This window comes from Rattus norvegicus, chromosome 16 (genome assembly GCF_021556685.1).
Source record: "Rattus norvegicus strain SHRSP/BbbUtx chromosome 16, alternate assembly SHRSP_T2T, whole genome shotgun sequence".
NCBI lineage: Eukaryota > Metazoa > Chordata > Mammalia > Rodentia > Muridae > Rattus > Rattus norvegicus.
The window spans coordinates 52,060,645-52,088,319 of record NC_141549.1 but is presented as its reverse complement, the minus strand read 5'-3'; the positions used below and the strand labels follow the sequence as shown (position 1 = coordinate 52,088,319).

The window sequence follows — 27,675 nt, the reverse complement described above, 5'->3', positions numbered from 1 at the left end:
CTGGCACCCTCCCTGCTGGCTTCCCGCACACTGCCAGCAGCCTGTAGTCTGAACATCCTTTCCACCAGCTGGAAGAGAATCTGGCAGGATTTGAACATACGGGGAGAGGCAAGGGGAGCAAGGGGAGCTTCTGTGGTGCCTGCCCGGGGGCGGGGGGTGGGGGGCGGGGGTGCTTCCAGCAGGAGGGATACTGCAATTCCCGCTGAGCAGCACTTGGCATCAGCCTCTGCACTTTGATTCGTTCTATTTTAAACTGTCTTCAATTTCCCTCCTGGGGAAAGGGAGGAGGGAGGCTGGGGAGGTGGCAGTGGTGTGCAGAGAATCAGGGGACTCAGGAGCTGTTGGAAAACCTGAAGCCAGTTGGCAGAGCTGTGCTGAATTCTTAGGATAGGGACAGGACATTTAAGGTGAAAGCCGGGAGCTCGAGGCCTGGTAAAGAAGAAGAGGGTGGTTAGTGTGGCCAGAGGAAGGGCGCTGAGAGACCTCTGCCTAGGAGTAGAAAAGGACTCTGTGGCCTTGGTGTCTTACGTGGTCATGGGGATAAGCTTTGAGAATGCAGCCTGGCACTTGAAAGAGAGATGGTCCTGTTTTCTTAAAACAGAGCCCAGAGGGATAAACAGAGAAGGTACAACCTGAGACGTGCACCAGAGACCCACAGCCAGTATCACGGGAAGCATGTCTGCAGTTGGATGGGAATTCCCAGCAAGAAGGCCTGGTTCCCGGTGTGGGTCTTTTCCCAGAAACCCATTGGCCTGTGCAGGGCATACACTTGCCTCTGGTAGCCTCACTGGCCAAGTATGAGCCGACAAGCTTTTCTTTAGGACTGAGATCTCACGTTTCGGGCCCCAGCAAGGATGGTATCCAAAAGGATCCTTTGGTGGTTGGTGAGTATGGGGCGGTGTTTAATTAAATCAGATGGGTCAGACATGAGATTTAAGACATCAGAGGAAGACATTTGGGGAGTGGGTGTTCTGGATGCAGGGGGGCCTGGATCCTGGGTCAGATGGGACAAGGTTTCTGAGGGAGGAGGTCTTGGAGTGCTCTTGGACAGAGGATATTGATTAGTTCATCCATCCAACCATTCACTGCTCATCCACTGCAGCCACGCACTCACTGGTGACTGGTCCAGGGCCATGGAGGCTGGGGATCCTAACTCAAGGGGTGCCAAAGGGTGAGTCTGGTGCTATGGGGGAGACTCCAGGAAGGAAAGCCGGCCTTTGAAGCCATGCACTGCCGGATTGGAGTTCTGGTCTAGCTTCCCACAAGTGTCCTTCAGTTCAGTTGTCTTCTCCGGAAAACACAATCAATCTACCTTTCAGGGTTAACACTGTTCACCAGAGATGTGGTGTCTGAATCCTTTCATATGGTTCATGGCACACAGTGTGAACTCAGTGAATCCCGGGAGAGCATAGGGCCGACAGAGTGTCTTGAGCTGAATCTGGAAAGTGATTAGGCTTCTTAAGGATTTTATTGTTGCAAAACAAGAGCAGGTGCAGAGGGGTCTTAAGTGTTTGGTCTCCAGCCTTATGTTGTCCTCACGTCACTTGTAGGAGAGAGACAGCTTAGAGTCTGCAGTCGGCATGGCTTCTAATCAACCCAAATGTGTGAGCATCGTTCGTGTGTGTCTCAGATTCTGTGAGGGAGAGAATGACTTATTTAGGATGTAAGGATGCTACGGATGCTGAGGAGGGTCATGGAGGTAAGGCGTTTGGAGTGCCAGCCAGTACTCAGTACAGTTCCTGGATGTCTTAGTCGGGGTTGGCTTTCCTGCAAAAAGTATCATGACCAAGAAGCAAATTGGGGAGGGAAGGGTTCACTCAGCTCACACTTCCACATGGCTGTTTATCACCAAACAAAGTCAGGACTGGAACTCACACAGGGGAAGAACTTGAAGGCAGGAGCTGATGCAGAGGCCATGGAGGGATGTTACTTACTGGCTTGCTTCCTGTGGCTTGCTCAACTTGCTTTCTTATAGAACCCAGGACCACCAGCCCAGGGACGGCACCACTCACAATGGGCTGAGCCCTCCCACCCATTACTAATTGATCACTAATTGAGAAAATGCCTTATAGCTGGATCTCATGGAGGCATTTCCTCAAGGGAGGCTCCTGTCTCTGTGATAACTCCAGCTTGTATCAAGTTGACACACAAACCCAGCCAGTACACTGGGATAGTGAATATCTATCATTGCTCAGGGGGACCAGGCACAGGTTATCTTGTAACCAAGGCCATAGCCCACAGCAGATGAGAGATGAGGTTAGATCACAAGCCTGCACTGGATACTGCTGACTTCCATCTTGTGGATGCTGGTGGGAAGTGATCATGTCCTCACTTGTTACCGGAGTTTACGCATGGAGAAAGACCAAGGCCAGGTCTGAAGGATGCCTGTAGCCAAGGGAGTGGCTGATGGAGAGGTAGAATGTGGAAGGAGCTGAAGTTCTGGGCACCAGAGACTCGAAAGTTCTCAGGTGGGGGGTGTTGATGGAGGGAGCCTGCCCTTAGGAGCTACAGGTTGTCATTGTGTGCCCCAATGCCTGTCTTAAAAGAACACCATGTTTTAATTTACTGAGCTTAATAAGACAAAAGGGGACCTCCAGCTATTCCGTTTCTGTGAACATAGTTTGTTTCTGCTCTGTAGTGAAGCCAGCCCAAGGAGAAGGATGGGGTGAGGAGGGACCACCACGGGAGCTGGTAGGTGGGGTACAACGGACTCCATTACACTGAGAGTGAGCCCAAAGCCACGGGCATCACAGGAGCTCATTACCTGCTGCCTCTACTTAAAGCTGTTAATTAGCTCTTCAATAATTTAGATAATCTTTAAATGGCTGCAGCTTTTAAATTGAAAGCTTATTTTCCCAACAAGGGCTGAGTTTCCAGGAGCCAACATTCAGATATTTTGCAGAATGAAGAAGCCATTTTGTATTTTGTAAGGTATCTGGAGTATGGACAATGAATGAGGCATCCTTAACTAGGGAGTACAGTTCTGGGCCACATTGATCGAGGACCCAGGGGACCAAGAATCTGGGCTTGCTTGTGATTTGGTCACAGGTGGGCCCAGACTGGCCATGGTGTCATCGAGAGGAAGAGGGGATAATGTGGAACCAGAGGCCCCAGTGTGGTACCCTGTGCAGTGGGAATAAATAGTAAGTGCAAACCTTCAAGGATGCGAGATGGTGGGGTTCCTTCAAAAGTGGGGGGCCTTCCACATTGATTATAGGATGCGTTTAGCTCACTGGGGATACCTGAGAGCATTGGTGTAGATATCTGGAAGATAGGGCTTTGGGCTTAAGCTTTCTGTGCTAGGAGGCCATGTGCATTATTATTTTGTTTATTGTTCTTTCTGCAGTAGCTTCGGACCTCGGATGAGTTACCAGCCTGCCTGGTGGCAGACACAGCCTCACAGGAAGACTTGGGACACATTGTTGTCTGGACTGAAGCTCAGGGAGGATCATCTTCGACCCGCACTACTGAGACCAGGACCCAGAGTCTGCCCTCAGCCACCACCTCGTCCTCCTTTTGTCTGGAGCTCAGTGTGTGTGTGTGTGTGTGTGTGTGTGTGTGTGTGTGTGTGTGCCTACCAAGTATACATGTGGTGTTCTGACCTCTGGCCAAGCATCGCAGGGAGAGACCTTAACCCTGCTCCACAGAAATTTGACTCTACACAGCATGGATCAACACAAGACCCGGACGAGTGGCCCCTAGGAGCCATCTAGAAAGCATGTATCTTTCCAGGGTTCTGTTCAAAGACTTGACAAAAACCAACTAAAGTAATCTTATAGCAATCTCATGGATCTGGGAATCTCCACTGTGCAAGAGAGAAGTCCCAGAATGCCAAGTCACACATCCAAGAACTGGGGTCTGTCTCAGGGACACGGCTGCCTACGCTCTATTCTCTGGAGCTCCCCATCCAAAATGCTCTCAGACTCTGGCACCCCATTGGCTCTTCTCTCGCTTTCTGGTCTTTGTTATTGAAGTGGTGGGTCATAGGAATGGTGTGATGACACCAGGCTATCCAGGGACATCTCTGACTAAAAGGAGGAGTCCACCCAATGACAGCAGAAGTGGGTGTTATCTCAGCCTTGTGTCTTAAGTGACTTTGGGGACAATGATGGGAGGGAAGGCTCAAAGCAGAAGTCTTGACCCACTTGAAACATGAATAGAACTGAAGAGCAGAGGCAGTGGGGGGAGGGAGGTGTCTGTCCCACCCTAGTAGAGAAAAAGAGTGTTTTGTGGGAGAGAGGGGAAAGAGGAGAGACAGACAGAGACAGAGACAGGGACAGACAGTGTTAGTCTTCCTAGAAACCAGAGCTCAGTTCAGGGCCCAGATAGCCTATTAGAGCAGCAGTTTTCAACCTGTGGGGCTAGACCTGCTTCAAGAGAGAGAGGTCCAATTGCCCTTCCACAGGTCACCTAAGACCATCGGAAAGCACAGATATTTACATTATGATTCAGAGCAGTAGCAACATTTCAGTTATGGAGTAGCAATGAAAAGAATTTTATGGTTGGGGAGGTCACCATAACACGAGGGACTACATTAACGGTCACAGCATTAGGAAGGTGAAGAACGTCAGAGTGTAAGAGCCATCTGGGGTTGCAGCTGGATCCTACTGATGGTTGTGAGGGGATGGCTGTCTTCAGGGTCACCACAGGCACTGCTTTAAAGGGCTCTGCCCTGGATCATCAGTTTCTCAGTGCGATTCCAGATGCTAATGAGGGTTGGGGGTTGCTCTCACCAAGTATGAGGGGTTTGGATCTGGGAGGGACGATGTTTATACAGGGCAGCTCTGCAGGGGTTCGGGGATGCACCCCTCCCAAGGAGACATGAGATAACTGTGAGGTTCTCTCACTCCGTAGCCTCTTGGGGGCTCTTGCCACTCTGAGAAAAGCAGCTGAGACACAGTGTGATCCTTACAGGTAAGAAGTATCACAATGTGCTACCCCTGGTTCTGGATCAAGTGGTCTCGGTTCTGGCGATCATCTGGGGTGATCATTAGTAGTGTTGCGAAGATTCCAGACATTTCAGAGTACTGAGCAGGGCCAGACAGAGTAAGGACCCTTCCTGCATGCATACCGCCTCCTGGCTCAGTATACGCTTGGGCTGTGAGGCAGCCAGGAGAATGGAACAAAATTGTGGTCCATCAGGTACAGACCCAAGGACGCTGAAGCCAGGGAGGTGGCGGAACAATGTAGAACAGTATTCCATAGGATTCTCACGTGATTCAAAAATCACCGACTGTTCGCACCATCTTAGAAGGATGAAGTTGCAATGGTGGAATGATAGAAGTCTGGGAGAAAAGTCCTGTTTCTAGGGAACACTCCTAACAGCTCAGAGACCTCAACTATGGGGCATCTAGAAACTCCTCCAGAGATGTAAAAAGGCATCAAGCTAGAACTATCCCGAAGTCTTCGCCCTAACTTTTCTGCCAACCCTCTTTTCACGCAGTGCATGCGCGCGCGCGCGCGCGCGCGCACACACACACACACACACACACACACACACGGCTTTGAAAACACGTGGCTGCCTTCAGCCAGGCAAAGCCGAGACTGAGTGGGTCTTTTCTGCTCCGGCCCGCTCCCAGTTCCACCGCCCCTCTAGGGACCTTCTAAAGTTTGATTAACTAGAGTGCTAATTGGCGGAGGCTGCAGACAGAGCCGGAGCATGGCAAGGCTAGTCGTGTTTTCTTTGATTTACAAGAGCCAGCAAGGCTACGTCCACAGTTTAATGAGCGGGAAGTAATTGGGAACCTGTTGCCTTCAAAGAGCCCCGAGCCGGAGCCTGCCTCCTCTGCCCTTACTACTGGCATAGAACACCGCCTCTAGGTGTGACTGTGGATGAGGAGGTCTGGGAGCGAGAGCGGGGAACTTCGATGGAGTGCTGATTTATGACCTGGACCTCAGGATCTGGAATGCTGCCAGTTTGCACAACTTGGGTTTTAGAGCTGGTTCCCAAGCAGCCACCAGAGAGAATGGCAGCTGTCACAGAAGGAAGGGACAGCATGTGGAGGACACCTTGGACCATGGCAGAGACCAGGTGAGGGAAGCAACATGCAAGAAGCCAGCTATTGCTTCAGCGCCAGGGAAAAACAAAGGCTTTCTAGATCATCTGCTGAACCTGGCTCCCTGTGTTCTTGCTCGCTCTCTCTCTCTCTCTCTCTCTCTCTCTCTCTCTCTCTCTCTCTCTCTCTCTCTCTCTCTCTGTGTGTTCTAACTCTGAGTCTGTCTCTCCCTGGGATTATAGCTCCCAGGAGCACCCGAGAAATCCTTTCTGGAGAACTGTGAAGATATGAGCTTAGACATACTTGGCTCATGCAGAAGAGTGTTGTTCTTTCCCTTCCCCTCCCCCTCCCCTCCCCCTCCCCTCCCCCTCCCCTCCCCCTCCCCTCCCCTTCCCCTCCCCCTCCCCTCACCCTCCCCTCCCCCTCCCCTCCCCCTCCCCTCCCCTTCCCCTCACCTTCCCCTCCCCTTCCCCTCACCCTCCCCTCACCCTCCCCTCACCTTCCCCTCACCCTCCCCTCCCCCTCCCCTCCCCCTCCCCTCCCCCTCCCATGGACAGCCTGACTGGACTGGTGGTATTGTCACAGAAGGCCAAGATGTTCAGTTGGACATCTAGTGGTCCACTTTTTATCTTCTCGTGAAGCTATGGGGTTCCGATCTCATCCTGTCTGCTGCCATGATATTTTGGCTTCACATGTGATCTGTAGTCTTCCTTTTTTTTTTTTTTTTTTTTTTTTTAATCTAAGAGAGAAAGTGGGGGAATGAGTCTACATATTTGGGTCCCCAAGGAGCCTCCAGAAATGGCAATAGGTTCTACCTAGCCAGGGACGGTTTCTTAAAGTAGATACACGCTGTCACTTAAAATCAACATGGACTGGCTTTTCTGTGTGACAACCCAGGAATGAAAGGTTGAAAGTCCTTTTTTTTTTTTCTCACCCTGGCAAGTGAGGCCAAGTGGAGGGAGGGAGTGGCGGGGCCAGGAAGAATTTTTTTCCAGGCTGCCTGTCATTCTAGCACTTTCATGAGAGCCTAGCTTGGGCAGGAATAAAAATGCCACTCTGAATTTAAATAATCTGTCCTTCTGGGGGAAGTCTTCGCAGCGACAGGGCTGTTAACATGGAAAGTAGAAAGTAAACAATGTATTTCAGAAATCAGTGTTCTGAGTGGGCTGCGGGACTCAGACAGCCCGCGGACAACTCCTGGGAGGAAGGGCCCTCTTATGATCTGCCAGGCGAGAGGAACACGGCTTGACAGAGCTTCTGCACGGCGTGCGGGGGAAAATCTTAAGGGAGTGAGGATTGCAAGGACCAGGTCTCAGTGAGGCGGTGCATGAAGCAGAAGGAATCGCTTTACGTGTGAAAGTCTACGGACAGAACAGAATGGGACCAGAGAGGGTCATTTGAATTGGCCCATCCAGAGACGAGCAGAGGGAGAGCTTAAGTCTCCCTTTGTTTTTATGTTTTGTTTTGTTTCTGTTTCTGGACCTTGCTGCAGCTTTTGCATAGATTTCTACACCTAAGGCGTCTATCGCTAGGGGGCGCAAGAGCCCTTCATGAAAGCGCCTCTCAGCCGCCATGACCCAGACACAGGTCTCTGCTGAGGCTCACCCCTCTAGGGTGTCACCAGATGTTGGGACAGGATCTCACTCCTCCAAAAAGCCAGAGTCCTGAAAACAGAGAAGGACCGACTTGTAGAAAGATGGTCTCTCCCTTCCCTACCTCTAGTGAGTCGGGCTGCCCCGACCCTTCGCTTCTTCCTGTCCTCCATTCAGTTTTCTGTGTTTTGCAGTATTGCTTTGTCGGTGCTTGAGAATGACGCTTAAATCTGTGCCTGAGCTTGGTGATAATGTCCCAGTTGAAGTGAGACTTTGAAACCTGCTTGCTTATAACCTTTTGTCAATAAGTTGGGGATGAAAGACTCTACCTCCCCTTCCCAATGATATCCTCAGCAGACAAAATCACCTGGCTTATCAATGAACCAGCATGGTTTTCCTCCGAAGATGAAGAAAAGCAGATGCAATTTTTTTTTGGACACAACCCAGGCAGGTCTTGCTGGGGTCATTTCATAAAGATAATTAAGGGATAGAAAAGGGGGACTATAGAGAGAGACTGGGGGACCTGGGGACGATTTTTAAGGTGTATTTTCTGAATTAGATACAATAGGCTTCCCACCGTTTATCTTTGAGGGCAAGTTGGGATGAAGTGGATCTCTGCTTACACCATGCTCATCACCTTGTGACAAGAACCCGAGGTGGAAGAGACTAGTTGGCGTGCTCCCTCGGAGTTTCTATGAGCCATTCTATTCTCACTTACTGTCACTCCTTGGGTACTTACGCTCCCCTCACCTTGATAACGTGGAGTTTTGAAAATTTTAAGGAATGCCTTTCCACCCAGCAGACCACTTGCAAATTCTGTCCACTTTATGCATGGAGAGCTATGTGAGATGGAAGTAGTCATTTAGGTGGAATTCAGGAAATCTTGGCACACACATAAAAGGAATGGGACCTTCCTTCCCAATGCAGGTGGATGCCAGTGTCCACTTACGATTCCACCCTATAGGCAGGAGGACTGCAAGCGAGCCACTCTCTTGGCCTAAAACTAACAATTTATACTTCTAATTTTAATTTTCCTCTGCCTGGATCCCGGAAGGATTTATTAAATTTGCTTTGTGGAGCCCATTATCTCTAAACTGACTAATGATGTTACTTTAAGCTCAGCCTCGGTTTGTAGTAAATTCTCTGTACACAAGGCTCTAGGAATCCTGTCTTTCTCCATGGCAGCATTTTCAGTTGGTTCATAAATGAAAAGGTTTACTCTAGCTACCTAAAAGTTATTCGTAATTAAGTGACACCAAGAGACCATTGCTTGTAGAGGGAGTAACAAATGAGAAAAGTGGTAACAGGATATTCATTCTGAGGCTTGAAAGGAGGGCAGAAAACTCCAGTAGTCACACCACTACCTTTATTTTTTTTTTGTACTTTGTTCGCACTGTGGTTAAGGTGAGTAGGAATATATAAACAACGTGTCATTTCTAACATGACCTTGGTAGGATGACAAAGTCAAACGAGAGATTTATGGAGAAATTTCTAGTCCTTCCTTTAGAAATGATGGGCACTCATTAACATTGCATGGAAGACTTGTTTCTATACATGATGGAGCCAAGGAGCTAGAAATATTGGCAGATAGACTGGCCATAAAGCCCATGTCTTATGACTTATGCAAATACGGCAGGTAATATCACCAGAACCTGGGGTGCTGTCGTCAGGAGACTATGCAAGGTAGGAAAGGTAGCTACCTGACAGAGAATCCTTGCTCATTTTGACTTGAACCCCACCCACACTTGGATATCCACTTGGACAACTTGCTCAAATTTCTCTAAGTTCCTTCTCCCTCACCTAGAATTTACTGCACGCTGGGGATGGGAGCTGCAGGCTGAGGTCACTTCTCTTCAGGACGGTGTGTGATGGAATTATCTGTGGAAGGGGTATGATACTGCTAAGCTGACCTTCAAGGCTCAAGGGGGAGGTCTTGTCTCGCTCTGCAGGAGCCTACATATCATCCTTGTCACCTGGGTTGGGTGGTGTCCTGTAAGACACTGCCCAAGTGCTTTTTGTTACAGACGTGTCATGGATCAGTTCCTTCAGGCTCCCTCTTCTGGACTCTTTTATTCCAAAGAGTACCTTACACAGATAGCAAGCAGATCTACCTGGTCAGAGAAATGGCTGCTTTTGGGATCAGCTGAGTCAAGAGAAAAGGCCGTGAACAGGGAGAGGAGTGGGTATGGTTAGGGCTTCAAAGGCATGATAATCTCCCCTCGTTTCCTTTAAGTGCTTGTGGGGCTGGTCACGTGACTAATAGGTAAGGTAACTTGCAGTGAATCTAAATACGGATGTACATTTCACCGTGGGAGTGAGCAGCAATGGTTTGGTACCCAGTTCTTTATCTAAAACCTCACGTCCACTTTTGTTCTTTGAGTTTGCTCAGACAAGAAAAGCATTGTCAAGAGGAGGGGCTGGAATGTACTATGTCTTACTGGGTTCCTGGGCTTCGAGCACACTAAACTCTAATTTGAGGAGAAACTAGACCCTTTTGCCAAGCGGGGTGACCTGATTCCTGTAGCATCCACGCCTTCTCGAGTTGAGGTTGTCACTGTGAGGCAAGCATGGGGAAGTCTGCCTCTTCATACTAAAACCAAAGCCCTGGTCTGTCAGCCTGGAATTGCTGAGCAAAGCAAACCCTAATCAGCCGGTCTCTATGTAGATTTAGACATCTCCAGGAGGCTGAGGACCTATCAGGCCCAAACTGATTATTCTAATCAAGTGTTTTAATTAGGCACACTCAATGCCAACATCACAGGAATGAGACCCGATTTCAGGAGTAATGGGTGATTTTTTCCTTTTTCAATTCTTCTTTTACAGTTAGTGTCGGGCTTTGTGGAGGTGTAGTTAACATTTTTTTCTAAAGTAGGCCAGGGTAGAAACCTCCGTGAAGCCTGCTCCTCCAAGCTTTCATTTTGAAACTAAATACAAAAACAAAACAAGGAGCCCAATGCAGTAGTAATGAGGGCTATCATCGGTTTGGTTTGCAGAGGAATTGCACCCCCAGATCTGCCTCCTTCTGTAGCCGCAGGAAACCTAAGAGCAATTCTGGCTAGTCAAGACATGAAAAAATATATAAACGCACACACATTGGGTTGGCTTTTATTGGAATGCCTAGATGCAGTCTATAGTCATCAAGTTATGGAAAATTCAGGTCACATAGAAAGTTAAGAAGGCAAATGAAAAGAACAATACAAATCAGACAAAAATTTACATCTCAAAATATCATGAAAGCATCTTGACTGGCTTTGCCTAAAATACTTTGAATATCAATTTCTTTTGTTTTTATTTTTACTTTTTGTTGTTGTCATTATTGTAAGCTAATTTTTGTCATTATACAGGTCCCCAACCTCCCCCCAAACTCTTAGAAAAAGATCTCTTGTTTATATATTCCCCAAGGTCACTATTTCTTGTAAAAGCACGTCCAGACCACAAGCCTTTTTAGAAAGAAATAGGCTCATTATATCTACTAACAAGATACTAATTGGGTTGGTTTGACTTCTAAAATAAGCACCAGGAGACTCTCCAAATTTGTCATTTATTGGTGCCCCTGTAAAGACCAGTCCATGTTGAGAAGGGGTTAAGAGTGTAATTTCATTTCCGTCATGTGGTACAAGCTATTCATGGTCAATACATCACAGACATTTCTGAGAATTGAGACTCGGGGCCCGTTTCACCCCAGAGTACTTACAGCATGCTACATAACAGCCCTGCGGAAGTCCCACTCAGCAGAACTGCAAACACCTAAGGTAACAGTTAAAAAATAAAACGTCCGACAGCCATGTTTGAAAATCTCATAGTTTTCTAAATTTGGGCTCCCCAGTACTTGCCAAAGGATTTTCAGGATAAAAAATATTTAATGCTAATCTGTGCTTTCATTCTAGTAAAATATCAGCATTCATTAGAAGATTAATTACTTCAGTATACCCTACCACATACACAGCAACAGGAGCAGCGCTGAGACCGTAAGTTCCGTCGCTGTCTGAGAACGCTCCCAGCCAGTCTGTTTAATAAACACGCCTACTGTGTATTTAGAGTATGTGATACATACAAAGCAGTTAGAAAATTACTTTCAATACATCACTTGAACCTTTATATTTACGACATGTTCACTTGCTATATTTATCACCATCATATAGAGAGGAAAACAGTGTGTACTATATAGCTCAATGAACTGAGAAATATCTTCTAAAAATATTTTTGTGGCTGAATTCAGTGCTCACGAAAGACTCCAGAGTGGCTGGGTTGGCACAGAAGTGCAGATGGTGTCTATGGTGGAACCCCAAGCTTTCGGTCGGGGGTGGGGGGTGGGGGCACTGATGTCAGTTTTCTTCCTACCCTGCCCAATACCCCAGGCTACCCCTGGCCAGCATAGGCTGCCGCTCAAACCATTCCCTGTGATGGTTGGGCCATTCGGGCTTAACAGGAGCTTGCCTTCCTGTTTCGATCCCACTGGCTGACCTAAGGGTCCAACTCCAAGCCCCACAGAGAGTGACCCTGACTGGCCGGTCGCCCCTGGCTCATGACCACTCGGTTATTGCTATCGCTCCTAGACATTAAGATACATGTTCATGGTTACCATGACATCAAGTCCGTCCCTCCCCACAAATGTTCCCGAGCATCAGACTGTGGTCTCTTCTCCATCACAAGTGGAGCATGGAGGGACGACCATACACTATTAAAAGCTCTGGTTGATGAACTTGGCTTGACCTTTAAGGGCCTAGAGAGCCTCTTCTCCCCCTCGGGTTCTTCTCTCTCTGCTCCCCTCCCCCACACCCTCCATCACATTCCACCAGCCTTGGATGTCGACTGCGCCTCTTGGTTGGTAATGGCTGAGGCCAGTGGCTTGTTAAGAAAGGGGGACGAAGAAAAAGTTCTCCGATTAGCCACCCACTGAGGATTGCACAGTCCTATCTATCTAAGTGATAGAAAGTTGCACATTGTTTTTGTTTTCAACCTAATACAAAAATATTAACACTTCTGGACATGATAGGTGTAAGTTGTTATATCTCTACAATATAATAAGTTATACTGTACAGTTATAACAGATAACAAAAGGTGCAATCCTTTTTTTTAAAAAAATCACACAGTTCACATGTTTTTATCATTTTATTTTTTAAGTATAAACTTTTTAAACACTTTACATAAATTAACTCCTCTGAGACTAATATTCGATGTACAGTAAATTGTAATTCATATAAAAAATCCATAAACAACTTGTCTCACATAATTTACAAAAAAATCGGGGTTTCCTTTGCTTATCAGTGACAATGATTCTATTTGTCGTTTTTTTTCCCCTCCCAGGGCAAGCCATGTTAGTAAAATCCATTATTAAATCCCCGCCGAAGCAGACGTCCCTTGCGCCAATGTCCTTTTACAAAGCAGCATGGGAAAGCAGTTGGGTTCTATAAACAGTAACGTTGTCCCACATTTTAAAATGAACAGATCTATGTATATCACATCCTAAGTAGAGATTACTTCCTGTAAGCAAAGGTCGACAATTCAGCAATATCTGGAAACATGGTACGCATTTTTTTTTTCTTTTTAAAACTTTTGTTAAATACAGTGCCTCGAAGGTACAGAGGGTCATGGCAAAACGTTGCCTTTTTAATGCTTTTTTTTCCTTCTCATACTTCCAGTCCAATTGAGTGCAGCGATATGCGTATGTAAACATATTCTTTAAAGCCGATCACCTTTAAGGTCATTCAGAGAAAAAAAAAGTCGTCTTTGTTTCTGGTTTGTGTTGCCTGTGTCTGCGCCGAGGGTGTCTGCAGAGCAGTGTCATTCTGGAAGGCTCTTTGGAGAGTCCGGTTCGGTTTGTGCTACAGGAGAATCTGCGCAGGGGTGGCCCGGGGGTTACCTCTTGCCGATCTCGCTTTGTCTCAGGAACTGGATGTTGTTGGCACTGTCAGCCAGCTCGGGGTACTGCTCCACGGACAGTACGTAGTACCCATCGTAGCCCTGCACCTTGCCGGCGCTCAGCAGCTGCCGCTTCTCACCCTCCGTCCAGAGGCGCGCACCCTCCTCGCCGTCGCGCACGCGCTGCTGCTCGCGCGCCCACGCCCGGGCGAGAGCGCGCTGGCGCGCCTGCTCCAGGATGCGCGCCTTCTCCTCGTCCAGGGTCATGCCGTAGCGGACGTGCAGCGCCAGGGCGCCGAACTGCATCTCCACGTCAGCGAACCTGCGAGTCCTGCCGTTCACCACCGTGGTGGATTGCGACACGGTCACGTTGATACCGTTCTCCAGCGCCTTGCGACCACTCGTCAGCCGCAGCGTGCCCAGGTCGCTCTCTGGCGTGGTGGTCTTGATGAAGTAGTGCGTGTCCTTGCCCTCGATGGTGAAGTGCAGGTTCTCCAGGTAGAAGGCATTGTTGAGCACCGCCGCCACCTTGATGCAGTCCTCGTTGGCGATGTTGAGCACGTTGGTCTGCACGCGGCCTTGGCTCACGGCCAGCATGACGCCCTTGCCGATGAGCGACTTGACCGTGGCGAACCACAGCCACGACTGCTCGCCCCCAGCCTTGCGTCGGCTCACCTGCACCTCCGCCATCTTCCCCAGGGACAGGAAGGCCTTGGCTTGCCTTGCCACTTGCTGCTGAACTCCAAAGATGGGCTGAAAAGCAAAACACAGGAGGAGGGAGATTGAAAGAACATCAGTGTACAGATGCTGGTTTGCTGGGAGCCATGCTTACTGTTGCCCTTCCCGGTCCTGACTACAAATAAAGCAGGGCTCCTCTCGCTTTAAGTACTGCGTTATCATGAACACGCTGGGGAGCTGGGGAGGTGGGAAGGATCCGGACAACAAGGCTACATACATCGTGAGTTCCAGGGTTATCCTGAGCTATGTGAGCTCCTACCCCAGAAAAACAAAACTCCAACCAGCTAGAAACAAACAGGTCTTAGTGGAGGTGCAGAAGCTTTGATTGATGGGGAGACTCCCTAACTGTCTAGGGATTAGAATGCCTGAACAATCCAGGATGGAATGCCATTTCCTTCCCTCGTTGCGTGTTATAATAGTTTTTTAAAAGATCAAAAAGGGAGTTTATTGGCTGGTGAATGGCTTACTGGGTAAAGAAAGATACCTACTGCCAAGCCTGACCAAATTGCCCTCTCACCTCTACACATGTATAGCGAAGGGGTGGAGGGTATGGACACGCAAAAAAAAAATGCAATAAAAAATTAAAAGGATATCTCATATATTTCTGGAAGCTTTTTTAGTTTTCAAGGCAGGCAACCTATTCATATTTTTATCTTCCACCTTGTAGTTCCTAGGGGCTTTATTCTCAAACCGCCCAAGGTGGGCAAGCCAGTCTACCAGACTCACAGCAGTAGCATTCTCCCTGGATGCCTGAGGCTGGGGGCACCAGGCCCTCATAACACTTTGGAAATGCCAGTGTTCTAAGTCCTCCGGGCCACCTATCCCATGTGTGGAACACGGTTTTTAGCTGAGAGTCCCCAATGTAATCACAGAGCTGAAATGTGCAGGGATGAGAGGACTAGGGCCAGCTGGGCACGGGAACTTAAACTCTGGAAAACAAGTATTTTATACAGATGTGGAGACAGGACCATTTCCATGGCAAATTGCTTGAAATTGGGGGTATTCTAAGGCAGCCATTTTGTATACCAGCAGATGTTTGTCTAGTCAAATGAAACATCTGTTTCATTTACAGCACTCAAAGAAATGCCCTTCTCCCCTGCAGCACTAGGGAGCTGCCCAAAGTCTTTACTCAGGATTCCCTAAGTTATCCTTACCGTGCACTTTTCTGGTCAGAGAACTTGAGCCATATTAAATGGCTGCCTAGGAAAAAAATTGGCAGTCCATTTGGACCAGCAGACTAAAGGGCTTTTAGACATGTTATGAACTCATACAGTTAGGATAGACACAAATGCATCGGGAGGTGAGTCTTCGGGGCTCGTTGTCGGGGCCAGATATATTTGCAATTAGAAATGTTAAACTGGGGACTAGAGAGAAGGCTTGAGGGTAAGAGCATGCTGTTCTCGCAGAGGACCAGAGTGAGGTTCGCAGCACCACCCTCCGGCAGCTTGCAACTGCCGGTGTCCCCAGTTCCAGGGGATCCTATGCCCTCTTCTGGACTTGAAGTCCAAGGGCACCCACAGGTACGTATGTTCGGCTCTATAAATGCAGTTTAAATAATAATCTTTAAAAAAGGAAGCCATGTTAAAATGGCCTCCAGACCCCTAGAAACTTGATGGATTTTGCTTATTAAATAAAGATGACAGTGAGACAGGTTCTTTTAGTGTGAAGAATGAAACTTTATCAGAAAAATGTATCTGTGAGCACAGTAGACCACCATGTGTGTATTTTAGTCATGATTACTTTTTTTTTTGTATCCACCCAAGTGGTAGGACATTGCTCAAGGTAGGGATTACCTTTGCTAGGAACCCCACACTTCCCTTATCGTTAAGAGGTAACCCAATTTCTGGATCTCTAATTATTCTTGCTTTGAGCTAGAAGTCCTGGTGTTTTGTTGTGTGTTCTTTCCTGAGCTCTGAATGATGGGCGTTAAAGAGCCCGCTTCCTGACACGGCAGTTTTGACTTCGAAATTTCCCATTCTGTTTCCCAGTTTTATTTCTTTCTCACAACAGGGTCAGGCCTCCTGATCTGTAATTTTCAGAATTCTATGAACACCTGCTCATAGACGGGGCCTTACTAGAGGACATTTTATTTCTCTGTAAAGGCTGTGGTGGCACTCTTTGTGGGTTGCTAATTTGAAATCCGAATCCCCGTTCTCTTGTTTATTGCAGCTTGCCTTCAGCTCCCAGGTGCCATAAAGGCTTTTTCCTGGGGTTCTCTGTAGAAGCCCTACACAGAAAACACAGGCTTCTGCATTTTATTACCTTTTGATAGTGTGCTTCAATGTTTTTATTAGCATTACTAGGAACAGATTTGGCCTGTTTAACAGGCCTATAGCAGCTGAACAGAAATGCAGTGGAACTGTCAGCTTTCCTTCCTCAAAAGTGTGGAAAAAAAGGAAAAAGAAAAGGAAAGACTGGTATGGTTTTTCACAAGCGTAGATGAATTGTCGGTAAACAAAACTCAAGCAGGCCAGCCAATCACTGCCTTCTCTTCCTTTCCATGTTTGTTTCTTACCGGCACGTCTTCCCACTGTTGACTCTTCACGAGTTCGTAGGAAGGTTCTGTTAGATCAAATTTGGGAACGGGGAATCCAGGAATAGCATTGTGCAGATGGAAGCCAAATGTCACCAGCCAGCTGTTAACATCTAGGGGGAGAGCGCACAGAATCGAAGGTGTTAAAACTTTACTGGGCACGTGCTTTCATGAATTTACATCCTTACTTAAAAAACAAAACCAAAAAACCAACCCCCCCACCCAATTTTCACAAAGAGGCCTCTACAAAGAGGCCCGTGTTTGCCTACCTCCTACCATTTTAAATCCACTGTCTATTTTTAGACACTAACCCACAGCAGACGTATGGCAGATGCTGCAGAAAATGGAGGAGAATAGGTGCTCACTTAGACAGAGGAGACAAACTGTCAGAAGTGCAAAACTGCATCCTGGACCAGTAACAGTGATAAAAACAGCAACAGCAACGCACAGCAGCACGAGAGTTCAAGACAGAGACGCAGAGAACAAATGACGTTAGCAAAGGCTACAAGAGATGTGGGAATGGCCCTCAAGCGTCATCTCACAATGATACCAGGGTTTCCAAAACCCATTTTCTATTAGTGACCCCCCCCCATGAGAGTATGGAAATGAACAGCTGATTCTTAATCAAAGGTGAATGCTAAAGGCTGGTAACCCTGGCCAAGGGTGCCGCCGTCGTACCGATGGCCATCAGCTTTGACTTCAAAGGCTCGCTGTGCACAGGTGGAGACCAAGGATTTTTGGGGGAAGAGAACATGAAAACCTTTAAAAATGGTATTTTCAAATATTGCCATGTGACTCCAAAAGCCATTAAGCAAAGAATAAGGCTTTTATTCTCTTCTGGAGGTTGTGATTTACGGAGCCACTCAGCAGGCTTGCCGCTTTATGAGTACGGTTGGGCGTAGATTATTTTATATATTAAGCGCATTGCTGGAAAAATTTGAAATTGCATTTCACCTAATATATTTTACGCGGTTCCATCTCTCCTTTGATGTTCCCAGAAAGGGCTGCAGTAGCAGTCCCTGCAGTCCATGTTGCTAGGAGAAGATGAATTCGGGAGCTGTGGGTTTTCCACTCGTTCCGTCAGCCCCTGTCAGCACCCTCAAATATCCAGAGGTAAACTGCTTGTCAGAATGATGGAGAGACACTGGCTTCCCGTTTCCCTCCCTAGAGCACAAACTCTCACCTCATTGCCAACCTGGCAGGTCCTTTGTCCAGGTGTCACATGGCTACAAAATCAGTGGTGTTCTCTGTTAAATGAGGTGGCGGTGTGTGCGTGCGTGCGTGTGTGTGCGCGTATGCGAGTGAGCACATGGGGGGAGGGGAGACATCTCCACAGGGCTCTCAGTGGATGGGAAGTGCTATCTTCCTGTGAGAGTGTATATATGATTATGGGGGGGCTCAGGTTTGGGGGGCATTCTGTCTCCCAAATGTTGGGGGGGAGGGGAGACATCTCCACAGGGCTCTCAGTGGATGGGAAGTGCTATCTTCCTGTGAGAGTGTATATATGATTATGGGGGGGCTCAGGTTTGGGGGGCATTCTGTCTCCCAAATGTTGATGTATGGGGGGCGCGGAGTTTCTCATATTCTGAACAATGTGCGCTCATACGAAAACCAGAGGCTTTAGTATTGAAAAGCACCGTCGAGATAATGGGACTTGCCAGGGCGTTGCTGAATCAGGGGTTGGTGCTGCTGAAGGGAGGGACTGACAGCTGGAAGGGAGATAGGAAAAGCTCTGTGTCATTTGGAAAGTTGAGAAGCAGATGTAACAGGTATAGGGGTGCGGTTTTGATACCCATCCTGAGGGACCAAAGAATATCTTGGTGTGCCTCAAACACCGAGCTGGAAAAGAGGCAGGCTGATGGCAACAAAACGAAACAGAACACACAAGCAAAAACCAACTCCAAAGCAAAACAGTAAACAAACAAACCCTACAGACAACAGAAAGTCGAATTCACAGAAGGCCGGAAGCTCGAGAATCTAAACTTCATGCAGTAGAGGCAGTGTGGGGGGACCCACAGCAGAGCTTGTAAGGTCCTGTTTATGTTTTATCTCGTGCTTCTGCAGTGGCAGACGCGCAGACGGATTCTTCACATCCTCAGTGCCAAAAGAATCACACGGATCAAACCTTAGAAAGACCCTCATTCTATAGCCTGGATGTTACCCCTTATTACTGGTCAAGTTAGTGTGGTCGGTAGCGGCGTCATCATGCAAGAACACAGAACAGAGAGGAGAAACCGAGTCCTTTGTCGGGAGAGATCTCTCCACGCCTGTCCTGGGGGGATGGGTTTGAGGAGGGTATGAGGCACCTCTCAGGGATGAGACCAGGTGTCACACTTTGCTGTGTTCCACACGGATTATTTCCATTATAATGAATATCTGTCTGTCTGCTATTTAGCACAGAATTTTCTACACTCTTATCTCTTACAGCCAGAGATCAGACCCTGAGTGCCTCCACGTGTGCATTTGTTAAAGCGTCATTCTTGGCCTGCTACTGTTGGGAGGCAGTGGAACCTTGGAGAGGTGAAGAATGTGACAGGTCTTTATGTCATTGTGCTATGTCCTTGAATGGGACTTCAGGACTCTGATCTGCTTTCTTCAACCCCACTCCCCACCCCCGCCTGCTTGCTTTCCCAAGTACTCATCCCATAACTCGCTGTCTTGCTGAGGGTTGGAGGGAAGCGCTGGGCCAATGGGACTCCTAAGCTTCCAGTCCTAATGAACCTCTCCTCTTTGCAAGGGGACCATCTCGGCAGAAAGCGAGCTCACGCAGCAACTGAGACTAGAGAAGAATTGGACCGACCGCCGCGCCGCGCCACTGTAGCGATGAGGCAAGACTGCTATTTCAGTTTTGGGAATCTGAATTTAGCATGTTTGCTCTCTGGATCTCTTCCCGTTCCTTAGATGATTGAATTCTATGTCGTTTCAGAAACTGTGGCCTTGAGCATTGTCAGGCAGAGAAGGAAGCAACTGTATTTCATTTCCCCCTTGCGGTTTCTCTATGGATCCTTAGAGAAATGAATGCATCCAAAAGGTCAATTCTAGTTACTTTGTGTATTAATCTAACGGTAGCGGTAACTTAGCACTTGGGGAGAGAGAGAGAGAGAAAGAACGACACCTTACCTGTGATGTAGTCTTTCACATCATGGATTTTGCTTGCAGGGTTGTTGTTCCGAAACATGTACAGGTTAAATGGAGCCGGGTCCTTTCCGATTCTTTTCCAGATTTCAATGTCCGGTGTTGTCCATCTTCCTGCCAAAATATCGTAATCTCTTTCTCCAAAGTGGATTAATTTGGTGAGCGGGTCATACAGGCCTCCATGGAACCCAATTACCAGCTGAAAGTCAATATTGGAATCAAAGTAGATCTCACCATAGGCAGTGTACTGAATCTGTTTCAGCATAAGCCCGTTGCTACTAAAAACAGCCAGCGGCGTCCCCGTGTTATCTGAGGCAATGTAGAACTCGTCCCCGCTGCTGATCTCCATGGCAAAAAGATGTCCTTGGAGGTCATAGTAGAGGGAGGTGATTTCTGAACTTGAATGGTTGTAGACGTGAGTAATCCTAGTGGGGTACGTCAGGTCAGCATAGAAGAACTGAAGGTGCTGTCCCAGGCTGGTTTTGCTAGAAACACGCCTTCCCAGGCCGTCATACCGATAGATCACTGTCCAGCCACTACCTTTACTGTAGACCCGAGTCAGAAGCCCCTTGGAGCTGTATTCGAAAATTTCTGTGCCCCGTTGTCGCAGAAAGCCATCTTCATCCAGCCGGTACTGGACATCGCCCAGGCGCGTGATTCTGTCTCGAAGGTCGTAGCGAAGAGGCGTCAGGCGGGCGCTGCTGCTGGGGTTCAGCAGGTGGAGGTTGCCGTTCAGGTCATAGTTGTACCTCCACATGATCTTCTCGTTGAGGTAAACCGTCTGCAGCTGTCCATCAACGTCGTATTCATAGGCGTATTTGGTAGTGTTGGCAAAAGGCCCTATTTTAATCTCTCTCTTGGTTACCCGGCCCATATTATCATATTGAATTGTAATCCAGTACATGAGTGACCTGAATATCTCATATTGGATCTCCTTGATGCGCCCGTGAGCGTCGAAGTGCTTCGTGTAAGTCATTACGGCCGTGGAAATGATCTGGTTGATGTCATAGTATATAACTCCGAATTTTCCGAACTGCTCAACTTTGCCAGAAATGTCATCAAACTGGTACAGATCAATGGGCAGTGGCGTTTCATTGATGACACCCTGCATGCTGGTCACTCGAAAGCTGTTGTCATAGCTATAGTCAAATCTTGCGTTTACCATTCCATCCTCACTGAAGCGGAAAATCTGTCTGTCAATCAGGGGACCAATTTGCCTGTATCTAATGGTGCAAATAAAACCATCGCTCTGAAGGTTTACTGTTTTCAGGACTCCTGCTGTCTCATCGTAGGTAAAACTGACTCTTGTGCTGTCGTATAAAATTTCCGATAGCCTGGTCTGCCTTCTGTACTTGAATAAGACCCTCCGACTCGTCCCCAGGAAAGCCGTTTGCAGAAGCAGCCCTTCCTCGTTGTAGTCTGTGATGATCGAAGCATTGCTTTCTGGGGGGTTGTATATGTTGCGGTAGTAGCCAATGGACCGGATGGTCTGCATGGTGTGGCGAGCCACGCTGGGCATGGTGATGGCAGACAGGCGGTCCCACATATCGTATTCGAAGATGTACTGCCGCTGGCTATGGAGCAGAAGGACCATGGACTGTGAAGAGAGCACAGACTGCTATCAGGGTTTGGTAACTGGGGTGTGGGAGGGGGGGACGCACAAAAAGCAGATTCGGTGACCGCAAACACACAGAGAAACATTCCGCCCGAGAAAATGGTTTCCGTTTTAATTGAGCTATCCTTGACCTTACATGGTGTTAACGATCCCCTGCCTAATTTGCTTGGATGCTTAATTGTGAAGGGTTCTGCAATTAGTGGCTTAAGATTCATAATGTGCTACTTGTCATGATTGCGCAATTCTTTGTTTCCAGGCGTTCCCAGCCAACCAGCAGATTGTCAATGGACTTGGAGAAGCCATAACGCCGGCGCAAACCAAGCTGGTTTGAAGACAACATTTCAAGGGGGAAAATAGCAGAGGGGAAACGCAATCCTACATATAATTAGCAATTATTTAGCAAGGTGGCTTTCCCTCTCATTTGACTGAAGAGCCACTCCACATCAGGTTTTAACTTCCTGTGTTATTGGGGAGGAGTCGGGGGGGAGGAACAAAGCCAAAGTGTTATTTATGAAGAAGAAACATAAAATTAGCCTAAAATGGATAACGTGTACACAAAGCATCAATGTCAACAAACAGGGCTAAATCAGCCACACAGCGAATTGGAGCTGCAAATGCCCTCCATGGAAATACGGATTTAGAGACCTGGCGTCTAAATCGGGGATCTGTACAGACACGTCCACGTTGAAATGATTCCTTCTGCAGATACCCAAGTCCGAACTGCACTTCAGTGCTACTGTAGCAATTTCTAGGTGCTCTGTAAGCATCCATATTGAGTTAGGAGAAAAGTTAAACACACACACAGAAACAATCTCTTCGCCCCTCACCCGGGTTAACTACAGAGAGAGACGGCATCAACTTACTGAGCCACTAGGAGAGAGGGTGGACCCTGACGTTAGCTGGGTGAGGTTAGCTGAGTAACTGCGATGCAGGCCTCTGGTGGTTCTCCCTGTCATAAAAGTTTCTTTTGACCCCATTAGAAAAACTGGGATGAAGGGCAGACAGGGAGGCCCAGCGAGGTGGGGGACCCTGGAGCGAACTCTGGATTCTGGCATGGAAATGCATAACAGTCCAGACTCAAACTTTTCATCTCCGCTGTATGAAAGAGTTCTTATGACTTAGGTTCCTGAAGACCCTCTTCTCTGGCCATGAGCAGGGACATATTTTACATGTAGGTCGTTATGGTCTGGATCAAAATTGATCCCCAAAGACCGCATGTTAATTAATGACTTGGTTCCCAGCTTGGGTACTGTGAGGTGTTGAAACTTTACATGGCAGGGCCTCATGGAAGGACGTTACCTCATGGGGAACATGCCTTGGAACGGGACATTGGAACGCTCGCTTCTTCCTTGCATTCTTGTTACTTCCTGGACACCACGGGGTGAGCCATGTTGTCTGACACACAATCGCTGGTATCTCACCAGCCTCTGTTCACAGAGGACCATGTGATGGCGGACCGAAGCCTCGGACGCTGAGAGCTAGAATCTCTCCAGTGTGTGGGTCATATCAACCCAGGCATTTGGACAGTACCAGGAGGCTGACTAATGCTGGCTTGTAGTAGTTTTCCCGAGGACGGCTCAGACAACCGGCCTTCATGTGAGTTTGTCTCATGCCCATTTAAAGTTGTATTTGATGGTAATTAGTAAAATATTATGGTCTGGCTGTGAATCTGTTTGGGTTTAGTGTGTCTGTCCTAGGAAGGAAGCAAATAGAGTCGAGGGGGATTTGGGGAATTTAGGAGCTAATAAGGAAGTCCCTGCTGGGTTTTCTGATCTTCATTGAGTACAAGAAGATGATTTCGAGAACTGCCTTTGCCTCTTGGTGGAAGTTACTATAACCAACGATGCCTCTTCTTTTGCTTTCCCTTAAACATTTTAGCCACATTCTGACAACTATTATTTTGTGGGGGCTGGGCATTTCCACTGCTATTCCTGGTAATGTGCTTAGTCTAAATGGGGTAAATGTTCCAATCTCTTCCCCTCCTGCCTGGAGAAGTCCCTTGGGGCTGGTTAGATTGGAGCATGAGCTAGATATCAGGCGGCAAGCTATGTTCATTCCTAGGCAAGAATGTGGACAGGAGCTCACCCCGTGGTCTCTAAACAGATTCTTTGTGGCTAGAGCGTAATGGTAGTAGGGAAGGTGTTTGTAATCTAACAGGTAGCATACCGGCCCAGGGTGAGTCACTCATAAGGAGAGGAGACAAGAGTCTGGTCAGAAGGTTCCTTGTTGGAAGCCTGTAGAGTTGGGAGGTTGCCTTAAGGCTGTCACATCTCACTTTGCACTCTGAATCTGGTTCAGGGGCCTGGGAAGTGGGTGGGCGCATGCGTAAGCGTCAGGTTTAGGTTGAGGGTTTTGTAGAGCATCTCTGGTGGAGCATTGTTGAGGTGAATATGGCAGGGATCTGCATGGCTCATGACTGTCCTGGAGGACAAACGTTTCTGGGTATATCTTTTAATGCCCACACGGCTGGAGGCAGTGAATGCCAACAAGAGCTGAGCCTATAACGTTGGGCCTATGGAACTGAGAGTGCAGGGCCGTCAGATTTGAGAGGCACGTTAGAACTCAAAACCAAATCAGAGGCAGACGAAACATCCACGAAAATGCTCTTTGGTGGGTTGTATTCCTTAAGAAGTGAGTCTTAGGGAACCGTCCCAGCCCTGCCCCTCCCTTTTCCATTCCTCTTGAGCCCGGCCCCCAACCTCGGGAAGCACAGCCTACAGCTTAGCTCTCGGCGCGCAGCTCGAAATCTCCATCTGTGACACCGTGGGCGGATCTGAAGAATAGGAAGGCGCCCAAGTTCTGACGCTTACCTCTTCCGTGCAAATGAAAGAGAGACACCACACAGTATCCAAAAGTATGGCTTTCTAGGAAAATAGCCTCTTCTGGTTAATAATGCATAAATAGGGCCTCCATGCTTTTTATGGTTATGTTGAAGGTCTGCCAGGCACGACGCACAGCTGACAGTCTTAACTGTGCTAATGCAAGCTCTCTCTTAAAAGAAGTGCCGGAGCAGAAATTATTTACAAATGACTTGCAAGCTCTGGGTCTAGTTTGTGAATGTTGTCAGGGTACAGGCTTGGCAGGTGGATGGTGTTGGTGTTTGTTTGTTTACGGCATAAATCACTTAAAAGGGACTCAGATAGTAGAACTTAACTAAGGCGAAACTACTCTGCTAATACGGAAATTCATCATCCTGCGCCTGGGACTACCACAGCGATACTTAGAATAATAAATGGAACTCAGTCACGTGTTGCTCTTCCTTTTAGCGATCAGGGTGATTGTTGGGAAATGCTAATCATCCCATTTGAACGCCGGGACACAGGCTTACCTTTTCCAAGTACGTGTAACTCCACGTTTTCCCATCGGCAAAGACCCGAGATACGATCCTCCCCTGGCTATCATAGTCCACCTTTTCACTAGTGGTCCCTCTCTGGATGCTGGCAATTTGACCAGTGGATGAGTAGGTGACGTTGACCGCCATCAGCTTGCTACTAGGCAGCCAGAGAGTCGGGTGACCCGATGTGTCGTAAGCAATCCTCAGGAGAAATTTCCGGTGGTCATCATAGATCTTTTCTGTCTTGGTGGTCCGATCAAAGTCCACTGAGAGGAGGTTGCGTCCGTTGACCTGTTATCAAACAAAGCGAGAAAGAGCCCATCTCATCATTCCAAGGCTGGGCACCTGTCAGAGTTCCCGGGATTGCTTTATGATGACTGGCTCTCTTTGTCGGTAAATTAATTTAGCAAATTCTTGGATGCAAGGTAATAGATTAACTGTTCTTTCGAGAGTTTTGATTAAGCATAAAGACAGCCTGGCATTTGTTCAAAACTGTTTCAATTAAAATTTGTAAACTAAAAGCAATAGTAGAGACAGACAGAGAAGGAGGGAGGGAGGGAGGGGAGAAAAAGAGAGAGAGAGGGGGGGGAGGGAGGGAGAGAAAGCTCTCAAAATGTGCTTGCTTGGAAGATTTTCTGCTGATAAACACAACACCCTATGTAAATCACTCAGCGTTCCTCCCCCAAAAGGACAAAGAAAAAATAATTACTTAGTGAATTAATCATGGCTACATTAAATAAAACAGTGGTAAACATGACTCTAACCCTTTGAAGTGCAGTTAAGTAGAAGTTGGAGCCCACATTACTATAAATTATTAATGAGTCAAACTAGCAGGAGGTTACAAACACCATCATTGCTTTGGGCCCAGTACTGAAAAGTCACAATTTTTTAGAGTGTTGTTTTCTTTTGATAACATCTGGGTGACTGGCCCAGACTTTAGAGTTCTTTCCTATCCATGAATCCATGGTCTGGACATTGTACTTAATTCATAAACCTAGCACTGTATCACTGCAATTGTTCCCTTTGTGGCTGTATACTGTGTCCAGGATCTCTGATATCATCTGGCTGTTACTGTTTGTGATGCTGGGCACAAGCCAGTGCGAGCATGGTGCTGATTAAACTCAACTTTCCAAGTAGTTGATGTGTTTGCAGGCAGGACTCTGAAGGTTGGAGACCGTGCTGTTGTTCAGGCCTTCTATGGAACCTTTGTCAGCATGGTAGTCTGTGCACATTAAAACTCTCAGTAGATGTTTAGATTGTTACAAACTAAATGGAGCAAGCTTGCAGTGCATGGCTACATTTTAACTAGAACATTTAGAATTGACAAATGAACAGCTGGAGGTGATTGGTTTTATATACAAAAAATAACTATATATAAAAAACGCCATAGCTATAATAAACTAAACTAAACTACAACTATATATATGAATGTGGTTTGTTTTGCTAAATCTTAGGATGAAATTTGGTTGCCAATGTAACAGTACAAGGAGGCCGAGCCTTTAAGAGGGACTCGTGTTTCTAGGGACTGAAATAGTTCTCATGGGAATTGATTTGTTCTCACCATCTCACAGGCACGTTCTTGGTCCCTTCCTAACCAGGACCATTTGTTCTTCTACTTCGTGTCTTGAGACTCTTAATGGAGCCCAAACAGATGCTGGCTCTACATTATTGGATTTCTAGGATAGCTGGCTAAACTAAACCTCTTTTCCTTTATAAACTACCCAGTGTCAGACATTCTGTTACAGCAACAGAAAACAAAACAAGATATACATTTCTATATAAACAACACACACACACACACACACACACACACACACACACACACACACACAGTTCACACCTGCATTTACATACTATCTTAGCTTTTATGTTACCCTGACCAAAATACTTAAGGAAGGGAGGACTGATTTTGGTTCACAGGTCAAGGTTGTCCAGCCAGTCAAGGACGGGCAGAAGCACATAGTCAGGAAACAGAAAGGAGGAGTGGTGACGTTAGGCTGGCGTTTTCCTCCCTCATTTTATTCAGCCCAGAGGGATGAAGGGTGGTTTTCATCTTCAGGTAACTGTGGAAACACCCAGCTGTGTGCTTCAACCAGTTAGAAGATTCTGATCCCAGTTACGCTGACTGAAGTCCACCGCCACCACAAGTTCACCCCTCGTCACCCTGATACCCAAACACATCACTTTAAACCACAATACATGTATGCATAGGCATGTCTGCATATGATATACATGTACACTTGTGTAAGACCTGTGATTACCTTAGCTTTTGCATCTACTACTGATACTAACTGTATTCCAAGCCAAAGTCGTTCCTTAAGCCTAGACTTTTCTGATTAGTTGTTCAAGAGGAGAGGTGTGAGGTCCATGGAGAGGTGTGGTGTAAGTCTTAAATGAGTTTCGGGGCAAACACTTCAAAGATGTGATTTGCAAATAATGAGAGGCAGAGCCCAGAATGAGATGAAGTGACCCTGTGTTTTTTGTTATTTCAGATAGGGTTTATAAGGTGGAAGAAAATCACTACATTATAACATGGCAGACATTTGTTTGTGTGTATCAGAGTCTATAAGGTGTGTGTGTGTGTGTGTGTGTGTGTGTGTGTGTGTGTGTGCATGTCCACCTGTGAAGTCCTGACCTCCCCGACTGACAAGGCCCAGGAGCCTTGGGCTTTAGAAATTCCCTGCTGCTGGGCTTTGGAAACCCCTTGCATCTGTTTTGTCCCTCTGTAAATACAGAAGTTGGACTGGATCCCTGAGGCATGGTCAAGTAGAGGCTCTGCTGGACTGTGAAGCAGCCAGCAGAGGCTTCCTGCCCTTCCCTCTTCCGATGAAGAAATGCCTCTGCTTCAGTTGCTCCCTGCCTAGGTGAGT

At 47.4% G+C, this 27,675-nt stretch overlaps 2 protein-coding genes and 2 long non-coding RNA genes across 15 annotated transcripts in view; 1 reads left to right on the top strand and 3 right to left on the bottom strand.

Moving 5' to 3' along the window:
• Erich1 (glutamate-rich 1) overlaps positions 1 to 27,675 on the bottom strand; it is a gene marked incomplete at its 5' end in the record, with an annotated part of 52,793,804 nt that overhangs the window by 31,576,044 nt on the left and 21,190,085 nt on the right.
• On the top strand, positions 602 to 4,075 carry LOC102552563 (uncharacterized). The gene is made up of 3 exons (XR_015640312.1): positions 602 to 884; positions 1,551 to 1,699; positions 3,347 to 4,075. It is a non-coding gene; the product is annotated as an uncharacterized LOC102552563 (long non-coding RNA).
• On the bottom strand, positions 1,450 to 2,418 carry LOC134482500 (uncharacterized). The gene is made up of 2 exons (XR_015640313.1): positions 2,333 to 2,418; positions 1,450 to 1,633 (listed from the first exon to the last, which is right to left on the bottom strand). It is a non-coding gene; the product is annotated as an uncharacterized LOC134482500 (long non-coding RNA).
• Tenm3 (teneurin transmembrane protein 3) overlaps positions 10,672 to 27,675 on the bottom strand; it is a 612,494-nt gene continuing 595,490 nt past the window's right edge. For 12 of the 13 annotated variants that reach the window (XM_087588318.1, XM_087588319.1, XM_087588321.1 and 9 more), the window contains 4 exons: positions 24,800 to 25,096; positions 19,842 to 21,453; positions 16,704 to 16,834; positions 10,678 to 14,203 (listed from right to left, as the gene is read on the bottom strand). In XM_087588318.1, the coding sequence (XP_087444444.1) occupies positions 13,448 to 14,203; positions 16,704 to 16,834; positions 19,842 to 21,453; positions 24,800 to 25,096 (2,796 nt within the window). In that variant the 3' untranslated portion in view covers positions 10,678 to 13,447. 13 annotated transcript variants of the gene reach the window in all.